Source organism: Cavia porcellus, unplaced genomic scaffold, assembly GCF_034190915.1.
Source record: "Cavia porcellus strain 051 isolate PalLab524CR breed Dunkin Hartley unplaced genomic scaffold, mCavPor4.1 scaffold_17, whole genome shotgun sequence".
NCBI classification, from domain to species: domain Eukaryota; kingdom Metazoa; phylum Chordata; class Mammalia; order Rodentia; family Caviidae; genus Cavia; species Cavia porcellus.
Window position 1 is genome coordinate 31,905,116 of NW_026947500.1, and position 20,525 is coordinate 31,925,640.

Genomic DNA, 20,525 nt, shown 5'->3' on the forward strand with positions numbered 1-20,525 from the left:
CAATGACAAGCTTTGCCTTTTTTCTCTTTACAGTGGACTTCTCAGTGTCACCCAAGGTAGAACCAACTGCAGCCACCACTGCCACATTGCTGCTGAGAAAGTCGAGTCCACCGGCCCTGTCTGCAGCCCTGGTTGTGAAGGACACCAGCAGCAGTGGCTTAGCCAAGAGCAGTTTGACCACTGCTGTAGCTAGAAATGTCACCAACAAGGCAGCAGCTGATCCAAAGGCGACTTCAGGGACTGTCCACACTGCTTTCCCATTCACACCAACCTACATGTTTGCCAGAACAGCACACACCGTGAGCACACACGCAGCCATGCAAGGGAACACAGGCACTGCCTCCGGCCTGTTGTCCACAACACACCTCCCCAGGAAACCACAAGCCATGCACCCCAGCCTCCCAAACCCCACCAAGCCACAGCTGCCCAGAGCATCCACCCCTCGCCCACTGACAATCACAGCAGCACTGACGTCCATCACAGCATCCGTGAGGGCCACCCACTTGCCGCCTCTGCAGGCAGAAAATACCGATGCTGTTCTTCCTGCCGCGTCGACTGCAATGGTCACAACCGGTAAAATGGCATCCAATCTGGAGTGTCAGATGTCCAGTAAGCTCCTGGTGAAGACAGGTGAGAGGCTGCTGTCCTTCTGATCTGACTTGAAAGCAGCAAACCTGGTCTCAGAGATGTAGTCAAAGTATTCCTCTTTGAGGTCAGGGGTTCTCAAATCAGGGATGGTCTTGCCCTCCACCCTCAGGAAATATTTGGCCATGTTGGGAGACACTTGGTTGTCATATGTGGATAAAGGGGTACCACTGGAATTTAGTAGGATACTGCTAAATATTCTCAGATGCATGGGATAGCCCTTAAAAACAAAGAATAGTCCAGTCTGCCAGGGCTGAGAAGCCTTGGTCTTTATCAAGTGTCAGAGGAGAGAACAGCATTAGGTGACAGAGATTCTAGTCCTAGGTTCAGTCCTGGCATCAGAGGACGCTGAAGAATCACAGTTCTACTGGGTGGTTTGAGAATGCCAGTGCCCCCATGTTGTGTCTCTAGAATGAATCAGTGATGTCGCTGATGAATAAATAATGTGATTCATGTAATACAGAATCGTGGCATGTACTACAGGCTCCAGACAGGCATTTTGTCACATGTCTTCTTAATCAGCAGATACTAAAAGGACACCTATGGCACACAAGATGGGGGCCCCAGATTTCTTTTGATGTTAAAAAGGAGACTTAAAAGAAAATATGGAGCAAGCAGCATTAGATCCATGAGCAAAGCAGGGTGTTATCATTTTAGCCCCAATCCCTAGTGGCAGCAAAGCAGGCCTAGAATGGACAGGGTGCTTTTAATAGTGCGGTAGTGTCTGCTATAAAAAGCATTAGGCAAATTATTTGAAAGAGCATGCCAGTGTTGAATGCTCGCATTCCGCCTCCCTCCTCACCCCACAAAGAATGAGATGAAATTATATCTTGAGACATATCCTTGTCTAAAATGGGAAATTGTGAAACCAGGCAGAGCAGCAAATACAGTATCTCTTTCCAGTTCTCAAGAAATTATACCATCTGGCTTTCCACCCCGGCTCCTGTCTCCTTCTAGATCCACACCTTCTCCTCGAGGGGCGGACAGCCCAGCCCCCAGCCTCTCCTGTGCAGAAATCTCTCCGCTCTTCTCTTCACCTCCTCCCAAGCCTAGCCAACCGCTGAGAAGCTCCTGCTTCTCCCTCCCAGATACTCCTCTCCGCCCTAGTTCACACCACTACTTCCTGAGGGTGTGCTGTTACCATGCTTCCCTACATTTCATGGCAACACCAGTCAAGTTTATTTCTCCACCATCAGATCTCCCACTCTAATCCATTCTCCAGTCCACAGTCAGGGGAACTTAAAATGTACTGCTTTGCTTAAAACTCTCCATTGCCCACTGACTCAGGACAAAGCCTAACCCAGTGCATTGACATACTCTGCTTCTCTCCCTTGCACCTTTGCACTCGGCCTTGCTGCTGCTGGGAGGAAGAGGGTGGAGGTGTTCTCTTCCCTTGCCTGGCTCACACCTGGTATCCTCTGGACTCGGCTGAAGCATCCATTCCCATGGAGAATCAATTCCCTGATCCCAGCCTCTTGCCCAACTCAGGGCTGGATGCTCTTCTCAGACATTGTGACAGTGTCCTGGGCTTCCCTTCTATCAGCACCCGTCACATTTGATCACAGATGCCTGATCTGCATCCCTCATTGCCATCCCTGCCTGTGAGATTGGGCTGCCTCTCCCAGACTTAGGGTGGTTTGAGCTGTGGCACCATGCTCAGGATTTGCACCTAAGGGAGCTGTCAGTGTGTGGTTTCTTACTAAGTCACTTACCCATCGCTCGGACAAAATATTCAACGCCTGTAACTTAAAGGAAGAGAGGTTTATTTTGGCTTAGGATTTCAGTCTGCACGGAAGAAACAGGATGGCAGAGGGGCATGGAGAGAAAAAGGTGCTCAGCCTGCGGCAGTTAGGAGGCAGAGTGCGAAGATAGGAGCCGAGGAGAATACACCCTTCCAGGTCACTTCCCCAGTGACCCACTTCCCCCTAAGCCCCTCCTCCTAACAGCACAGTCAACTACTAAATTCATCTGTGGGTGAATCCATTGATAAGTGCAGCATGCCGCATACAAGAGAATCTGAGGGGTGGGTGCATTTTAGATCTAAACTATAACAGATGGCATCCGAGGAATTTCACTGCATGCAGACCTCCCTGGGACAGGCACTGTAGAGTCTAGTTTTCAAGGTCAGAAGCTGCATGGGTCAAAAATATATTACTAAGCTCTTAGTCATGGTTAGCCAACCAGCTCTTAGTCCATGAGGGTCACACACATGGCTCAGCCTTCTTTCCTAAGGACTTTAGCAGGAGCCACAGAAGCACTATCCATGGCCATCCTCTCATCAGCCAGCCTTTGCTTATCAGCTTTGAGCACAATTTGCAGGAGGTAGTGGCTGGGAGAAGCCAGGGCTTGTGCATAATGAGGTTTGCATCTCACTCTGATTACTGTGCTTCTGTTTCACCCCACAGTCCTCTTTCTAACGCCAAGGAGAATGCAGAGCAGTGAATCCTTGAAGTTCAGTGTAGCCAGAGGGCTCACGCAGGCCCTTCGGAAGGCTTTCCACCAGACCGATGTGACGGCTCACGTAAGCTCCTTACTTGATTACAATCCATCCAGGGTCCAGAGATGCTTTTCTTCCTTCCTAAGAGCACAGCAGAAGTCAAATCTTTCTTCACTTTGATAAATAGCTGAGATGTTGTGGCTGGAGAAAAACGTTATATTTTGAAATGAAAATTGAGACTAGTTGCCATATGTCTTTTTTCTTTCTTTCTTTTAAAGCCTGGGTATATTGTTTTAAACCATCCCATTATCCCATCATTTGGGGAGAGTAGTTAATATTGTCCTTGTAATTCTCTAGCAGCTATCCATTGCTTTTTTCTTTTATCTTCGACACCATTGTAAATCAGGATTTATTTCTGGACATTTAAAAATTATTCTGACTTGTAAATTGAGTCCAGCTTTGCTTAAATTGCCAGCTGTAGACAAGCAAGTAAACAGTTTTTTTCCTCCAAATTCTTTCATGCCAAGTGCCATTGAACAACTGCTGGCTGGTTTTGATGGCCTATCCAAGGGATGGAGGCTTTGTTTTATACTCTCTCGGTTTGATTGCAAGTGTTAAAGCAGGAAATACAACTGGCTATCCCTGGACTCCCTTTTGCACCACTTGAAAACATTGTTCTGGTGTCCTTTGATATTCTGTTCGCCAGCTGCTTTCAGCCTAGTAGTTGCCCACCCATCCCACCGAGGACTAGAAATGAGATTCCGTGCATATGTACTTTATTGGTCACTGCCAATCTTTCACAATTCTAAAAGAAGAAAAGGAAAGGAAGAAAAAGGATAAAAAGAAGTGTACTCCATAAGAGCTTCTGTGGCTCCAGAAACCTGACTTAGTCTTTGAAATGCCAGTGTCCCCATTTAGTTGCCTGGTGCAGTTTTCCCTCCGTTTTATTCTCCAGCTGCCTGCTGCACACATCATCACAGACCACTGTACTGATTAGCACTTTACTCTAAACTGCTTTGTTTTAAATTTTAAACACATTTCTTTTGAAGGAATAGTGCATATGTTGACTGTAAAGGGAAACCAAAATATGGGCCGTAAATAAAAGGCAGTGGTAAAAAAGAGAAAAATGGAAACCTATAGTTTGTTAAATTCAAGGGAGATATTGTTTCCTGGTGTCCCTATGTTTGTTAATGAAAGAGCAGGATGAGGAGGAGGAGGCAGAAAAGAAGGAGGAAGAGGAAGAAAAGCAGCAACAGCAGCTAGGATTAAACAGGTGGTAAGAGCAGAGAGTACTGAGTCAAGGCTTGTCCTTTGAGGTAATTACAAGGGCTGGAATGAAAGCAACTTTTTCACTGGTTGAGATGTTTTGGGCAATGTCGATAGTCTAACCTGAAGTTTCCTAGTTTGAACATCTATAAGGGAAAAAACCAGTGGAGGATGTACTGTGGAGGGACCACTACACACCTGTCCTGTTGCAAAATCAGTGGTCTTGGTTTCCTTGGAAAATCCACATGACTTTGGCTTTTCTTAGTGCTGGGCATGGTACCCAGAGTCTTGCGCATGCGTGGCAAGTGTTCTACACCACTCCTAGCCCCACAGGACACTCCTCACAGATGCAAGAATAAGGGGAGAAGCAGGTATCCAACACACTTTGATGGAAAGGTTCAGTTTTACAAGAGTTGGGCTGATGGAGGGTGGTACCATTGTGTATCTCTTTAATGCCAGCAAACAGTACACCTGAAAGTGATTAAGATGATAAATTGTACATGGATGTATATTTCTTAAAACAATCTTACAAACTGAGGGACTGAGGATGTATCTCAATAATACACCACTTGCTTAACATGTCCAAGGCCCTGTCTTCCATCCTAGCATGGCAAAAAAAAAAAAAAAAGAAGACATTATAGTAGAGGGAGCAGAGAGGGAGGGGAAGATGAGAGGATAAAAAGAAAAGAATTAAGCAGTGTTATGTACATGTACAAACTCCCTATGATAATTGTAATCATTATGTACTGCAAACAAATACCAATAAAAGAATAAAAATAAATATTCAAAAAAGAGGATACAAAGCAGTATCTACCATACATGAATAAATGTATGTGCATGTAGTGTATATGCATATATTTACATATGTCTGGAAATGTGCATATACATATACATGAAATATATATTATTAAGGAAAAATAACTGCTAGATAATATACTTAGAAATTGTTTTATAATAGTATCATGGTGGCAGTAGTAATATTAGAGGTAATTACTATCATTTCTCTGTTTTTCACATATGCTAGTTCTAGAATAAACGTTATATTTAATATATAAAAAAAGAACAACAAATGAGAACCATTGACCGATAGCACCAAGAAAGCAACATAAAATAAATGTGAAGTCTCAAAAATCTTCCCACAGAGGCAGAAAGAGCCCAGCATCGGTGTCCCGTAGGGATCAGCTGTGAGAAAAGCTGTCTGCAGCTGTGTCCACCTTGGTTTTGAACCACTATATAAGCTAAGGATGGAAGCAGATCTAGAAGGCTCCTCTTCTGTCAGAGGAGTTCACTTGATGTACTTCTTGATCTGTTCCCTGAAGGTGTCCCACTTAATGTATCATTTCTGCCTCTTAATTCTTATAAATGATGAGACATATAATAAAGCTATTTTCCCAGCATCCCACTCCACAAGAAATCTCTCCTGTCTGCTGTGTCCTCTCTGGCTTTTTATTGATAATTATTGCTCATAGGATTATTCCATGGCCCTTAAAGAATGCAAAAAAACACAAATTTAATTCCCTGCCAAGGAAATTTGATGTCAATTTTATTTTGTTGTATTAAAATTCTTTGAAAGCTACCAATCTACAGGATGCGTTAAAGGATTAGTAGAATATTTGTCAAAGGAAAGCCTCCTGTTCCCAGTCCTACTAAGTAACAGCTGTGACTCTGAGAGACACTTAGAAGAACTTAATGCATTGTGGAACTGAACAGTGAGTTGCCGTTTGTTTTGTAGGTGGACATTCTGGAACATTCTCATAACGTCTCGGTTGGTTATTATGCTACCAAAGGGAGGCTGGTGTACTGGCCTGCTGTTGTGATGGAAACGCTGGGGGTTTACGGAGTCAGCAATGTCACTGCAGATCTGAAGCAGCACACCCCAAACTTACAGTCTGTGGCAGTCCTTGCCTCTCCGTGGAAACCCCAGCCTGCAGGCTACTTCCAGCTGAAAACAGGCAAGTAACTCCGAAGGGAAGGACTCCTGTGCAATGTGGGGCTGGGGCAGTACTGCGTGGATGCCTGCTTCTCCTGCTCATTGCTAAGTGCTCTGTCACACTGGAAGTCCCTGTGTATCTTCTTCAGAGAACTCCAATCAAATATCCAAGTTCCCTGCACATCAGCCTCAACTGTTCTAATCCTGAGTGTATTAGAACTGTTCCATCACAGAGATTTTCCTCCCTGTTTATATAATTAGTGCATACGAACACTTAGCATTGTATTTTCCCCCTGTATTTCCAGAGGATGCTAGTAACAGTTGAGGATCCATAAAATCTATGGTTTGGAGCAAGAGGTCCCAGACATCACTGAATCCAAACCTCTGTGCTTAAGCCCTAGACTCTTTCTTTTAGTCTCCCTAGTGATTTCTGATTTGCAGAGTGTATAAACCACAGAGTGGAGAAATCATTGAGATGGAAACATACAATCAGTTAGTAATGGAGGTCAATTGATTTTTTCCCCCCTTCCAAAAAAAAAAAAAAAAAAAACAGAAGGCACGATCTTTCTTAAGTTATTATTTGTCAGTCTTTGAGCAGATGCCTGCTTATTTTGATTCAATAAAATCACAAAATCATCTACAGTGGAGGAAATCTCATGTTGGGTCATGGTTTTGATTTTTCTCTGATATTGATCCTGTTCAGGGTCAATTTCAAACCTATAATCAAACCCGTCTGGTCTTAATTGTTTATTTGCCTAATTTCTCTAACCTAAAGTCATGCTGCTTTATATCAAAACTGCTATTAAATCTAAGGAACTAAGCTACAGAGCTTTGGCAAATGCTGTGTATGATTCTTATCACTCTAGTGCTACAGTTTGTGAGCCAATCAGACAACATACAGTCCTGTAAGTTTGCTCAGACAATGGAGCAGAGGCTGCAGAAGGCATTTCAGGATGCGGAGAGAAAAGTGCTCAACACCAGAAGCAACCTGAAGGTTCAGGTAGGGAGGAGGGGACTTTGGATCTCCCGCCCCCATTTCAAGGCTGCCTTGTGTAAATGTAACTTTGTGCTTTGGGTAGGTGATAAAGCACCAAAGTTGTGGCACTGGTGAAGATATCTGGGGTGGGGCTGTGACAGGAGGGATGCTGTGTCACTGCCAACTTTTGTGGTTTGGAGTTTTATATTTATTTTCTCATTCTTCCTTAGACTTTTATAAGCCAGGTATTATTTTTTAAAAATTGAACCAATTCTAAACAGCTAACTTATCAAGACTTCACAGTGGGCTAATTCCAGTTATACATATGAACACACACACACACACACACATTATTGAGGGCTTACTATATGCCAAGAATTGTGTTAGGTGTTTTGCAAATATTTTACTACATATGTATACTACATAATACTTAAGCCATCTTCCTGAGATATTTTTAACCCCATTTTCTTCAAGAGAGAACTGACAGAGAGTTTATACAACTTACAGGAGGTCACACAGTTGGAAAAGAATGGGACAAGGACTTGAACTCAAAGTCCATCCTCTTCTGCACTAAGCTCCCTATTGACACAACACAGATAGGGGGTCCTCCAGGAAATTTTGGAAAGCACATGAGTTCTTTCGCAGAGAAACCCCACCTCGGGTGCCCCACAGAGCTCAGCTACCTGGATAATGGGATACGCACCACCAACAGTCTTTGTCAGACCCGATTTTTGCAGTTATGTAGATATCAACCCACTAAGAAAAGATGCTTCTTAATCATATTCACCCAACCCTCAAGATTTCTCTAATTAACTCTACTGTTCAGTGTCCCTGTTTTGGCTACTGAACTATAAAGCCTTTACAATTAGACCCAGTGCTTTTGAAATTGACATTTAGCACAAATGAATTATCAGCAAAGCCAGTACGATGTAGAAAGCATATAATTTAATTTGAATAAACAGTTCTCCTTTCCTAGACTCGCCCAGCTTGTATAGGGAAGTATCTCCTCATGATTTGGTTCCCATTAGACTAAGATCTAAAAATGTGTCACTGACTTAAGATTTATGTAAGGAGTGTGAATGTGAATCAGCTCTCTTGTGGGAATCTTTTTCTCTGATCCTCATAGGTGCATGAGCCTTGTTTGATCTTGGCAACAGAACCTATTTTAATTGTATTCAGGAAGCACAGACTTATTGAGTGCCTGCTACTTATCAGGCAGTGAAAGGGACACCAGAGGAGTAAGCTGCCCTTGGCCTTACGAAGCCTCTTTTTGTGTACTAGTTATGGACCTTTAGAGGAAATTTCGTTAATTAAGTCACAAACATTCCTTGGAAAAGACTATAAGAGGTGATTTGAGCATCATATCTAAATTGATTTTAGATGCTCTTGAACATATTGAAAGCTCTTGAAACTAATGGCAAATTGGATGAATTATTTTATTAACATCATTTCATTTTGAGCCTTTACTGACATGAAGCCCAAAATTTGTTCCTTGGTTTCAGCAACCCTCTTGGCCCCTATCTCAGACATATATCACTCCATACGAACCATTCCCTTCTGTCTTAGTTACTTTTCTTGTTGCTGGGACAAAATACCCAACACTTAAAGGGGGAAAGGCTTATTTAGCTCACAGTTTGCAGAGGTTTCAGCCTATAGTCAGTTGACTCCAAGACAGGGTGGCACATAAGAAAGGGATAATAATTCATGGTCATGGAAGACAGCAAAACCGCCAAGGGGGACCAGTTTGTGGTGACCAGAAGGTAACAAAGCAACAACAATGAGACAAAACTCTTTCTGTCCCTTATATTGTATGTATGCTTCCAGTCCTAGGGCAAGTGCAGCACTCACATCCTTAATCCCAGCCAGAACTATGCCAAACCAATCAGCGACCTGATCTACTAATCACACACCATTAATTCCAGCATCACACACTCTAGATTCAGCCGCCTCTGAAAAAGCCCATGACCACACGAGCCTTTGAAGGGACATCTAGACACAAACCGTAACACCTAGTTTTCTGTGTTTGTAGGACCTGGTCGTACAATAACTTTTCATTTTTATTGTATATAATGCAGAAATACAAATATATAATATAATTTTTATTGAATCAGTTTGTAAAGTACTTCAAATCCTTTGTGGAATAAGAATGAATAATTCATCATATGATTCATTCATTCATTCACTTATTAACTCAGAGAATCATTAAGAAAGTGACTTAAGGAAAAAACTTGCATAGCCTTGACATTAGATGCTGGGTTATAGTTGTTTCAGGACTACATTGGTTGCAATAAAAAAAGGAAGTTATTGGCTCCTGTAGCTGAAGAGTTCACAGATTATTTGCTTTAAGTACAGCTGAATCCAGGTGCTTCAGTGATTTTTCTACAAAGTTTTCTTTTCATTTCTTAGCTTGCTTTGCTCTGAGCTGGGATCATCCTCAGCTCCAACAGGTGACCCTGGCACTTCCAGGTTTGCCTCATCCTTTCTGTGTATAGTTTTGTGGAACCAAAGTACCTGTCTTGGGTCATCTGTCAGAATTCTGGGATTGGCTCTCATGGGGCCTCCAGTGCCCATTTGTGGATCAGTAATGGTGGCCAAAGAGATGACATGTACCATTCAATGCTAGTGCTAGCTCAGATGACCCCTTCTGGAGCTTCGGAGGGGCAGCCCCATCCAAAGTGCATGGACAGATAGGAGAAGAGAGGTGACTTCCCAGAGAAAACTGGTGCTGTCATAGAAGAGAGGAGAATGGACATTAGACACATAAACTAACAGTGCTGGACTCCCAATGCCTGTAGGTCTAGTTAGCTAAATGAATATAGCTTGAATGAAGTGGACTCAGTGGCACCCAACAATAAAGGGACAACAGAAAAGTGCCCCCAGCAGGGGCTCTTTCTGTTGGGGGATAAGGTATGACTTTCAGGGACCAGCGCTGTGCACTTGATCTCAGGCCTATGGACCTGGTATTGTTAGAGCTGGCATAGCCACCAAGAATGATCAATTTTCTTAGCTACAAAAGCTGAGTATATTAAATAAGATAAAAGTAAATGCAGACACAGGCTGTGTTTATGGATTGGAGACTTAAGATGGTTAAGGTGTCAGTACTACCCAATGCAATCTGCAAATTTAATGCTATCACTATCAAAATCACTGAAACATCTGGATTTTTTTCAGAAATAGATAAATTCATTTTAAAATTCAAATGGAACCTCAAGAGACCTTCAACCAAAGCAATCTTGGTTTTGCTCTTTCTGATTTCAAAGTTGAATACAAGGCTATGACCATCAGCATAATGCACACAATAGCTGGACATACAGGCCAGTGGAAGAGAACACAGAGCCCAGAACTAAACCATGTTTGAGGTGGTCATGTGATAATCGTGCCAAAGCTATCCAATGGGAGAAGAAAGTCTTTTAAACAAATTGGGAGCACTGGACGGCCACATGCAAAAGAATGCAGCTGGACCCTTATTTAACATCATCTACCAAAATTAACTCCAAATAGATCAAGGACTAAAACTATAGGACTCTTAGAATAGAACAAAATTTCAATTTGTTAGATTTGCCAATTCATTGGCTATGACGGGAAGAATTGCACAAGCAACAAGAGGAAACTAAATGTCGGACTTCATTAAAATTAAAAACTTTTGTCCAATAAAACACAGTATCAGCAAAGTGAAATCAGCAAAAGCTACTGAATGGATAAAAATATATATAAATCACTGATACGCAGTTAATGTCCAAAACATATAAAGAACTCTTGCAGCTCAAGAATTAAAAAGCAAGCCATAATTAGAAGTTGACAAAGGAGTTGAGTGGACATTTCTCCAAAAATATATATAACCAATAAGAATGTGAAAAGTTGATTTATACTAGTAATCAGTAAAACAATATAAATAAAAAACATAATACCACTTCAATTCATTAAGATGGCCATTCTCAAAAACAAAACAAAACGTAAACCAGGATGGTGGTGAGAGCGTGAATTAGAATCCTTGTGCCCTGCTGGAGGAATGTCAAATGGTGCAGCCACTATGGAAAGCAGCATGATGGTTCCTCAAAAAGTTAGACATAGAATTACCTTAGGACACAGCAATTCTGTTTCTGAACAGGTATCAAACACAGTTGAAACCCAGAACTCAAACAGGTATTTATAGACCCACACTCATGGCAGCATTGTTTACAACAGCCAAAAGGTAAAAGCAGCCCTGGGACCCATCAGTGTGTGAATGAGTAAACAAATGTGCAGAGATGCAGGGAATATTGTCCAATCTTTAAAAAGAAAGGCAATTCTGACTCACGCTACAACGGGAATGAGGACACTTTGCGAAGTGAAAAAAACCTGTCCCAAAGGGACAAATACTGTCTTCTTGCTCTTAAAACATATGAGTTGTGCAATTAATAAGTGGTCTCAGCCAGGCTTGCTGGGACACACCTGTACTCCCAGCTCCCTGGGAGCCTGAGGCAAGTGATCACAAGTTTGAGCCCAGCCTGGGCAACTTGAGGACTTAACAGGCTCAAAATTAAAAAATAAAAGGGCTAGGAGTTTAACTCAGTCATCAGTACTGAATTTAAAAAAAAAAGTGGGTTCAGTCATCAGTACTGAATTTAGAAAAAGTGACTTCTTTCGTAAGAATCGTCTAGAAAGTAGAGTGGTGGTTGCTAGGGTTTTGGGGGAAGGAGACCCTAGGAGGTCTCTAATGGATACAGATAGAGTTTGGGAGCATGAAAAATTCTGAGGGTGAATGTTGGTGATGGCCACATAATGGTGCAAATGTGCTTTATGTCACAAAACTGCATACCTAAAAATGGCTCAGACAGTAAATTTTGTTTCATGTATTTTGCCACAATGAAAAGTATCATTTATGTGGCCAAATGTGTTATCTACAGAGGAATTCATACTGCAAGCTTTACAGGCTTTTTGGAGATCCAGAGAGATTTAGTTTTATTGATGGTTCAAAAAAATAGAACATTCACAACAGATAAAGCTTGAAAAGTTTATTACTTCGCATTGTTGGGTATGGAAGGCTGAGTCTTTCATGTATAAGGCAGTGCTCTTTCATAGAGTCATATCTTCAATCCTCCTGAAAAGATATCTTTTTAAGCTACTATTTAGTTATTATTTTTCAGGTGGAAGGATGGTGAGGCCTTTTGAATTATTCAGATACAAGTGCCCTTCTCCTTGGTGCCTTGGGACAGAGCCCTGAGCCCCTGCAGCTAAGCCGCATTCCAACAGTACTTCCAGAGAGGAGAGAAAGCCTTGCAGGAAGGCTGATTCTGTTTATCATTCCTATCATTGTGGCTCTGGGTTAGAGAAGCGGAAGAGCGCGTCCACATGTGGGGAAAAGTGAGAAACAGAGTGAAGAAGCTGTTCTCCAAAGCCTACTTCCCAGTCAGGTTTGAGAGGGGTGTTGGAGAATGAGATTTTGATGGCGACAGTCTGGGGTGAGGGGGCAGTCAGCCTCCCGCTGGAAAGACAGGACGCTCTCAAAGGAAGGTAATTTGAGGGGAGTTTGGTGAAAGCCAGCCTCTTGTGGAACTGTGCAGGGAGGCAGACCTGGTTCCAACCTCCTGGTCTCCCTCCTGCCCCAGCTCTGTCCGCTGATCCATCCTTAACTGAAGCAGCAGGAAAGCACCCATGGGATGGCTGGCCCCATGCTCTGCCCACAGGACATGCAGCAGAGTGGGCGACAAGTGAATCTGGGATAGAGGAGAGGGAAAATGCAGAATCTTGCAAAAATAGCTCACCAAGGCAATGACTTCCTCCAGCGTGTGTTCTTCAAATCTCATCTGGGGGATATTTTTGTCCATACACTGACCCAGAAAACCTCATTTTCCCGTAACTAAAGAATGGAATTAGACAAAATGTGTGAAGAAAACCATGTCACCTCCTAGAATTTTTAAAACATGTTCTATCTGGAATTAATAGAATTAATAGCAAATGTAATTTTTCTCCAGAAAACATATTTTGTATTCGGAATTCCACTTATCCACAGGTTCTCTTCCCTGCCATAAGGCAGAAGATCAGTTCTGTCCACTCTGTATTGCTGCTTTAAAATTACTTAAGAGTTTGACTTGGTGCTTTTGAGTCATTGAGTCCTCATTAACTTAATATTCCTATGCTCAGTTTTATGTTTTCAAAATCATAAAAGTTCCTTGAAACAGGTTATCCCCCAGAGAGAGACTGGTGGTTAGGAACCTGAAACCTGGTTCAAATCCCACCTGTCACTTTTGAGCTGTCTGACCTTGGACAGATCCCTCCGTCACTCTGGGCCTCAGTTTCCTCATCTGTAAATTGGGGTCATAGCCGGACATACGATCTAGGATTAAATGAGGAGCTGTGTACTTAGCACAGAGCCTGACCCGTAGCGGGCGAGCAGGAAATGATGGCCATGGTTATCCCGTCTCTTCCTTGCTGTTTTGTCCCAACCACCCTTCTATTCCTACCCTCAACTTCTGCTTAGACTTCGCCTCTCCCAGCCTCTTTATTGGCAAGTCTCCCTCCCCTCTCCTCCTGTGTCCACTCAGATCGTGAGCACGTCCAACGCCTCCCAGGCCGTCACCCTGGTGTACGTCGTGGGCAACCACAGCGCGTTCCTCAATGGCACCGTGGCCAGCAGCCTCCTCAGCCAGCTCTCTGCCGAGCTGGTGGGATTCTACCTCACCTACCCGCCGCTCACCATTGCCGAACGTGAGTACGTCCCTGTGGCTAAGTGGAGCTCTCTGGTCCCAGGCCACTTGCCACCCCTGTTACAATGAAGTGACAGCTGAAGTGTGCTCCCTGGGGGTTGAATGGATGAGAAGCGTATTGCAGGTTGGTAGAAAGCACTTGTGAGGTAACTTTATCCGTCTCCTGTCTCATCTCATTGAGTCCTCACAGCCATCCTAGAAGATGGGCGCAAAATTAGATGAAAAAAGTTAGGGTTCACAAGATAACCACTGTCCTACTACCAGTGGGACAGGGGACCTGGGGTGTGAACCCCAGCAATCTGCCTTCTGAGCCCATAGTGCTGCCCATGAGGGCATCTCCCTGGGCACGATCTAGGCTGCTAAGGTTTTCTGCCATTCCTGCTGTCAGCCAATGTTCCCAGGCCTTCCTGCCCTGCCGGCTATAGATACCACGGTGCAGCCCATTTGCAGTCGGCGTCGTGACTATACTTGATGAAGTCCGCATAGTCTGTGGCCTCCTCATTTCTCCCCAAGGCTCCTGTTACATAATCCTCATTACCATGCAGCAGGCATGGACCTCTAAGACAATGCAGCCTACTTTTTGTTCCCAAATGCTTACTTGGTAGCCAAAGGAGGCAAAGGTTTATATTCCTCAATTTAATCAATCTTACATTTTACAAAGTCCCTGGGCAAGATTTTTTTTAAAAAACACACATTAGCAAAATTGTTTCATAATTTCCTTCTACGGTTGTTTTTGATGCTATAAATAAATGAGCCGATCTATAGAAATGGGGTACTTAGCACATATTACTACTGGGAGTTTTTTGAATATTTATTGGCAATTTGTTGGAGACTTCCATCTCGTAAGGAAAGATGACTTTGGGTTTTACGGAAAAGATGAGGTCATAAAACAATGGCATTATCTCACATGGAAACGTGCAGAATTTATTTGCTTTTTCATCTTGTGATAGTCTGATGATAACCATGGCTTAGATTTATTGAGCACTTACTATATACCAGGCACCATCCCAAGTCTCTGACATGTGTTACTTCTCACGGTCACCCTCCTTGTAAAGCAAATGAGACATATTGTTACAATCATTTGACTGCTAAACTTAAGCCCTTGACATTGGAAAAATCCATTGTCATTGAGTTAATCATTTCTAATGACTTTAATGATGGTTGGATAATTTTTAAAGACAAAGCTCCAGCTAAGACAGGTTGGAGGCCTGCGTTTTGATGAGGTTCTTTCTATTTAAGAGGGTTTGGGTGGAAAACCTGAAAGAGCAGAAATCCATAGACCCCAACAGTCCTTCATCAGAAGGTTGACCTTTTACTGAGTTTTCAGGTTTCTGAACAGCAAGATAGTTTGACTTTATCTTACAAAGTTCCTAAGCATGACAAAGAAGGATTTAGCTGCTTGCCAATTTGTCAATTAATTCCATGTTCCAGTTAATGATAATATTTACATATAAAACCTATAAAAGTAATTTGATGTGTCTCTTGTTCCTTTTAGCACTGGAATATCCCAATCTTGATATATCAGAAACAACCAGAGACTATTGGGTAATTACAGGTAATCTCTTATTTTCTGCCTCTTTTATAAGCAGCTTATTTTGTTTAAAACGGTATGTATTCCTTTCAGTGATTGGGGGGTACTTCTCTTTGATCTGTCTTATAAGTCAAGGAGTTCTTTTTATAGGACCAGAAGTGAGTGGATTCAGCTAAGAAAAGAAATCACACTGAAGGTGATTATTAGATAACTGATTCAAAAGTGCTACTATTTTTTTTCTTGTGATACTTGGGATTGAACCCAGCGCCTTTGCACTAAGCTACAACCCTAACTTTTATTTTTCATTTTGAGACAAACTCTTGCTAGATTGGTCAAGGCTCAGACATGCAATCTCATGCCTCAGCCTCCCAGAGCATTGGGGTTAAAGCGTGTGCCACCATGTCTGGCTACAACTGCTGCCTTTAAAATTCCCACCCAGCAGTGTCCTCTTGCAAAAAACTGAACTTATAATCAGAAAGGACAGTCCCGAGCTGTGAAGAATTATGTTTCCAGATGGCAGACTTTTCTGCATTGTCCTGCAAAAGCCAGTGCCAGTCAGAGGAACGTGTCTCCATCCCCCTAGCTCTAGTCCCACCCCCACACTGATCCCTGCGACTCTCATGGGGAGAGTGGCGAAGAACAAGAGGGTTGGGGTGATGGTTCCTTTTTATCCTTGATATTTTGCAACTGAACTTTGTGAAACATACAAAAATGTTCTGTGTATATTTTTTCAAAAGCCAGACAGTGGCTCTAAAAGTGAGAAAAACAGGGATTAGGTACAGAAGGAGAGGATAGACATTTGTAGGAGGAAAAGTGACCAAGGAGAGGAGCAGGGTGGCTGGGGGACTCTGTGAGTCTGCAGCCTGGGCTGGAGGCTTAAACTCCTGGGAGTTGCTTCCTGACAGTTCTGGTGACTGGGATCTGAGAGCAAGGTGCCTACAGATTGTTTCTTTGGGTTCCTGTCCTGGCTTGGAGAGGGTCCTCACTCTCTTCCCATGGCCTGTCGGGGTCCTCATGGCATGTTGGGTGAGGGCCCACATAATCATCTCATTGCAACTTCTCTGCTTCCTCAAACATCCTGTCTCTGAAGGCAGTCACACTCTGAGGAACGGGAGGGTTGGGGCTTCGACAGAAGAATTTGGGGGACACAATCAGTCCGTCATAAGGAGGGCGGAAGGGCCTTCCAGAGATGGAAGCTGTGCCTGGGCAAGCAGGCTAGTCTCAAATGCCCTTATTCCCTGCCCCATTCCTCCCTCCCTTTCTGTCCCAAACAAGTGGCAGATGACCTGCTGCCTGAAATATCAAGTAAGAACCATGGGTGCCCGCCAGACAAAGCTTGCTGGAGAATCTCTTCTAAATTGTGGAAAATTGAATTTTTCCCTCCCCTGCAGAGCCCTTGCTATGCAGAGCTTATTTTACCTGCGAAGAAGGCAAGCTAAAGACACAATTTAAAACTAAAATTTAAAACCAGCCTATCTAGGTTTATGCCCGAGAGAGACAGAGACAGTGCTAACCCAGCCAGTGGGTTATGTAACATTCAAAGTCGTCTTTTTTCCTCAAGGAACCTTGCTTCTTCACCGGCAGATACCTCTCCCTCCTTTAAACTCTGAAGTTTCCCTTTGCACATTACACTTCCCTCTTAAACACCCGCTGTCCTTGACTGCTAGTGCGCCATTGTCCCCTCCTGATTTCCTAGTGTCCTCCCCTGCCTTCGTTTGAGTGAGATCACTGTAAGAGAAAGCTCTGCACATTGTCCTGTTTCCAGGGCTCCTCTGGGCCCCCCCTCCCACCTGCCCGCTCACTTATGTAACCCGCATTCATTATGCTGAGTCCGCACTTGGAGAGTAGAGTGGGGTGGCCGCCATCACAGTGTTGGGGCTGCTCAGGATCAATTGCTTAGTACTTGAGACAGGCCGGAGCCAGGTTTCAGGGTCCCCCCACCACCTCCCCTTGGGCCTGTGGCCACTTTCTGAACGTGTAGGCAGCCACCACAGGCTGCTCCATCCTTCGAAGAGGGGCTGGGGACCGGGGACGGGGAGCTGAGAGATGAGACAGCTTCATTAAGCTGTTAGTCTCCGACAGCTGTCATAGCCTCTCTTCTGCTCATTGCTCATCGCAAAGAGGACTTGAAGAAACTTCTCTTTCTGCAGTTTGTACTTAAAATCCCACATGTTTTTAGCTGTTTTCCAACTAAATTATAGTACTTTTCTTTTTACACACTGTACATTTATCCTCTCCCAGAGGATGGATCTCTCTATGGAAAAATCACTGGTTTGGGGTGACCTCTGTGGCCCTCGTCCCCTCCTTTTGTAGTATTGGGAACTGAATCAGAGCCTTTGTGCTGAACAACATCCCTGACTCATTTTTAATTTTTGTTTTGAGACAGTGCCTCCTTAAGTTGCTAAGTTTCCCATGCTGAGCTCCCACTGACGCTTCTCCTGCCTCTGCTTCTTAGAGTGCTGGGATTGCAGGTGTGCACCATGCCACGTTCCTGTAGTCTCTCTTTGCAAAGAATCTGGGGGCTTCCTGGCTTCCACGACCCTACAGTTACATTTGTATATATGAGGCAAGATAGCAATATCCCAATTTGCCCAAAAAGAGATAAGAGCCTGCTTTGGGTTGATGAATCTTTATTTCACTCACCAGAGATGAAATACCCAGACATAGTAAGGCATGGATTTCCTGGTGTTGACTCTGTGATTAAGTACGCTGGGTATCCTTGAGCAGTTCACTCAGGCTCTGTGAGCTCTATACTCTGACCTTTAAAGGAGGGAAAGGTTTTAGCTAAGCACAAATCATCCAGCTCTGAATGTGTGAGATTCAACCACAAACAAAACAATCTAGCCAGAGTGCAGTGCGCTGGACCAGTCCTGATTGTGTGACTTGTAAAGCCAGTGTGATTGTAGGTAAAGAGGAGTAAGACAACTGTGATACAAAGTCATCCCATCTTCTGGATAAAGCTCAGGACCTGAGCCCCTCTTGCAGGCTGAATGAGTGGTGGCTGAGGGTGGGTGCAGGGCCCTGGCAGAGTTGCTGGGGCTGGAGTGTCTATGTCACATGAAGGATGTGGGTCCACACTCTTGGCCCCTTGGTGGGCAGAGGGCCATGGAGGCCAAAGCCTGCCACAGTTCTCAGGGGAAGGGAGAGAAGCCAGGTGCTGGGATCCATATCTTCCATGTTACTCCTTCTTCTGATAAGAATGTGTCTAGCAAAGGAGCAGTGCACTGGACAACTCCGATTGGTGTTTTGTTTTTGAGACAGGGTCTTTCTGTGCAGTCAGACTGGCCTTCATCTCATGGAGATTCTTCTGCCTCAACCTCCTGATTACTAAAGTGACAGATATATGCCAGTGCATGCAGCTCACTATAAATTATTGACCTCCTTTCATGTGCTCTGTACCACTGTGCCAGAAGCCTTTTTTATTGAATTATCTGTTCTGTACAAATGATATAATGTCGGGAGCAGATAGTATTCAGATGAAGAACTGCAACCCAGAGAAAATAAGTGACTTATCGAAGAATGTCCAGGAAGGGGGAGTCAGGACTCAAACCCGTGCCACGCCTCCAACCCCAGCTTCCTCAGTGGCTTCCTGGCAAGGATCTGCTTTCCTCACAGAGCTGCAAGGCAGCGTGTGAGGACCATGCAGGGTTGATTCTTACATCCCTGGGCATTCCTGTGCTCTCCTACATTTGCCTGGAGGCACACCCCCCAATTTTTTTTATTATAAAATACATGTATAAGATTTACCATTTTGTTGCACAATTCAGTGACATAAGAAATATTTACAACACTAAACCACGTGCATAGCATTTTCTATTCCCAGAACTTCTCTTATCACCTAAAAGCTTTGGAGCATTGCCTCTTTCTGATTGATTCATTGGTTGATCAATTGATTGATGCTGGCGATGGAACCCAAAGGTTCTGTGCTACTGAGCGCATCCCCAGACCTTTCTATTTTTCATTTTGAGATGGGGCTCATTGATCTGCTCAGGCTTGAATCTTCATGCTCAGCCTCCCATGTGGGTGGGATTACAGGTGTGCACCACCACACGCAGCTTAACTGTTGCCTTTATAGAAAGTCTACCTTTGCGTAGTAGCTGAGAGTCCCATAAAATAATCCATGAGGATGTCCCTTGACTATCGTGTGTCCCCTTCTCAGTTTCATCCACTTGTCAAAAGGGGCCAGGTTAGATATAACATTTCAACAAATTGGCCTATAATTTTATTAGAAGTGGGATTTTCTGTCCTCCAGGCACCTGGGCGACACAAATGTTCCATTCAGCCACCTGACCCAGTGAAGCAGCAGTGCTTTGTCTTTTTTGCAGGGATTTCAGCTGATGGATAACTCAGGAATCTTTCACAAGGATCCTAGAAAGAGCCACTTTATTCCCTCCAGGGGGATTATTTGACATTTATAACTCCAAAGAAGTAGTTTCAAAAACCCAGCTGTGGGTTTTACTTCTCTCTTGATCGGTTTCAACATCATTCTCATAGCTCATTGTGCTAGGCTGCTTGGTCTGGCCCTGTGTACAATGTGGTCATTAGTGCTGGTTATGGGCAGCACCCTGCTGCACAGGATACCATAAAGACAGCACGCTCTTCACACCCAGGCAATTTCCATACCCTGGTGAAACAGCGGCACCAGTGATCCTCGGCTGGACTGGTGGTAGAACAAACTCTATTAAATGAAAGCTTTTCTTTTGCATTCCTGCCCTTGTAAGTTTTGGTCTCTTGAAGAAAGTGGTTGTCATTTTTTTAATGCTTAAAATTTTGATGTAATTCTGTTTGGAAGCAGTAAATATGTGTTTCCCAAGGAACAAGGCACAAGGGCTAGACTTAGGGGTAGATAGGAAAAGGTAGTTTCCTCCATGGAAAGTGACCACAGCTAGACTGGCTCTAGAGCTCCTTAAACCCTCCAACATGGACTGGCCCTGGCTGGAAGCTCCAGATCAGTGCCTTAATGTGGATTCCAGATTCCCTGAAGCCTAGCAGTGGGGGAGGGATGGGAAAGAAAGCAACCACATTTACCTTCCATGCACTAGGCACAGTGCCGA

At 43.8% G+C, this 20,525-nt stretch overlaps 1 protein-coding gene across 7 annotated transcripts in view; it reads left to right on the forward strand.

Moving 5' to 3' along the window:
- Kiaa1549l (KIAA1549 like) overlaps positions 1-20,525 on the forward strand; it is a 254,772-nt gene that overhangs the window by 149,748 nt on the left and 84,499 nt on the right. For all 7 annotated transcript variants that reach the window (XM_063227749.1, XM_063227751.1, XM_063227750.1 and 4 more), the window contains 6 exons: positions 34-630; positions 3,051-3,166; positions 6,081-6,300; positions 7,145-7,278; positions 13,779-13,941; positions 15,436-15,495. In XM_063227749.1, coding sequence (XP_063083819.1) covers positions 34-630; positions 3,051-3,166; positions 6,081-6,300; positions 7,145-7,278; positions 13,779-13,941; positions 15,436-15,495 — 1,290 coding nt within the window. The remainder of the gene's footprint in view (positions 1-33; positions 631-3,050; positions 3,167-6,080; positions 6,301-7,144; positions 7,279-13,778; positions 13,942-15,435; positions 15,496-20,525) is intronic.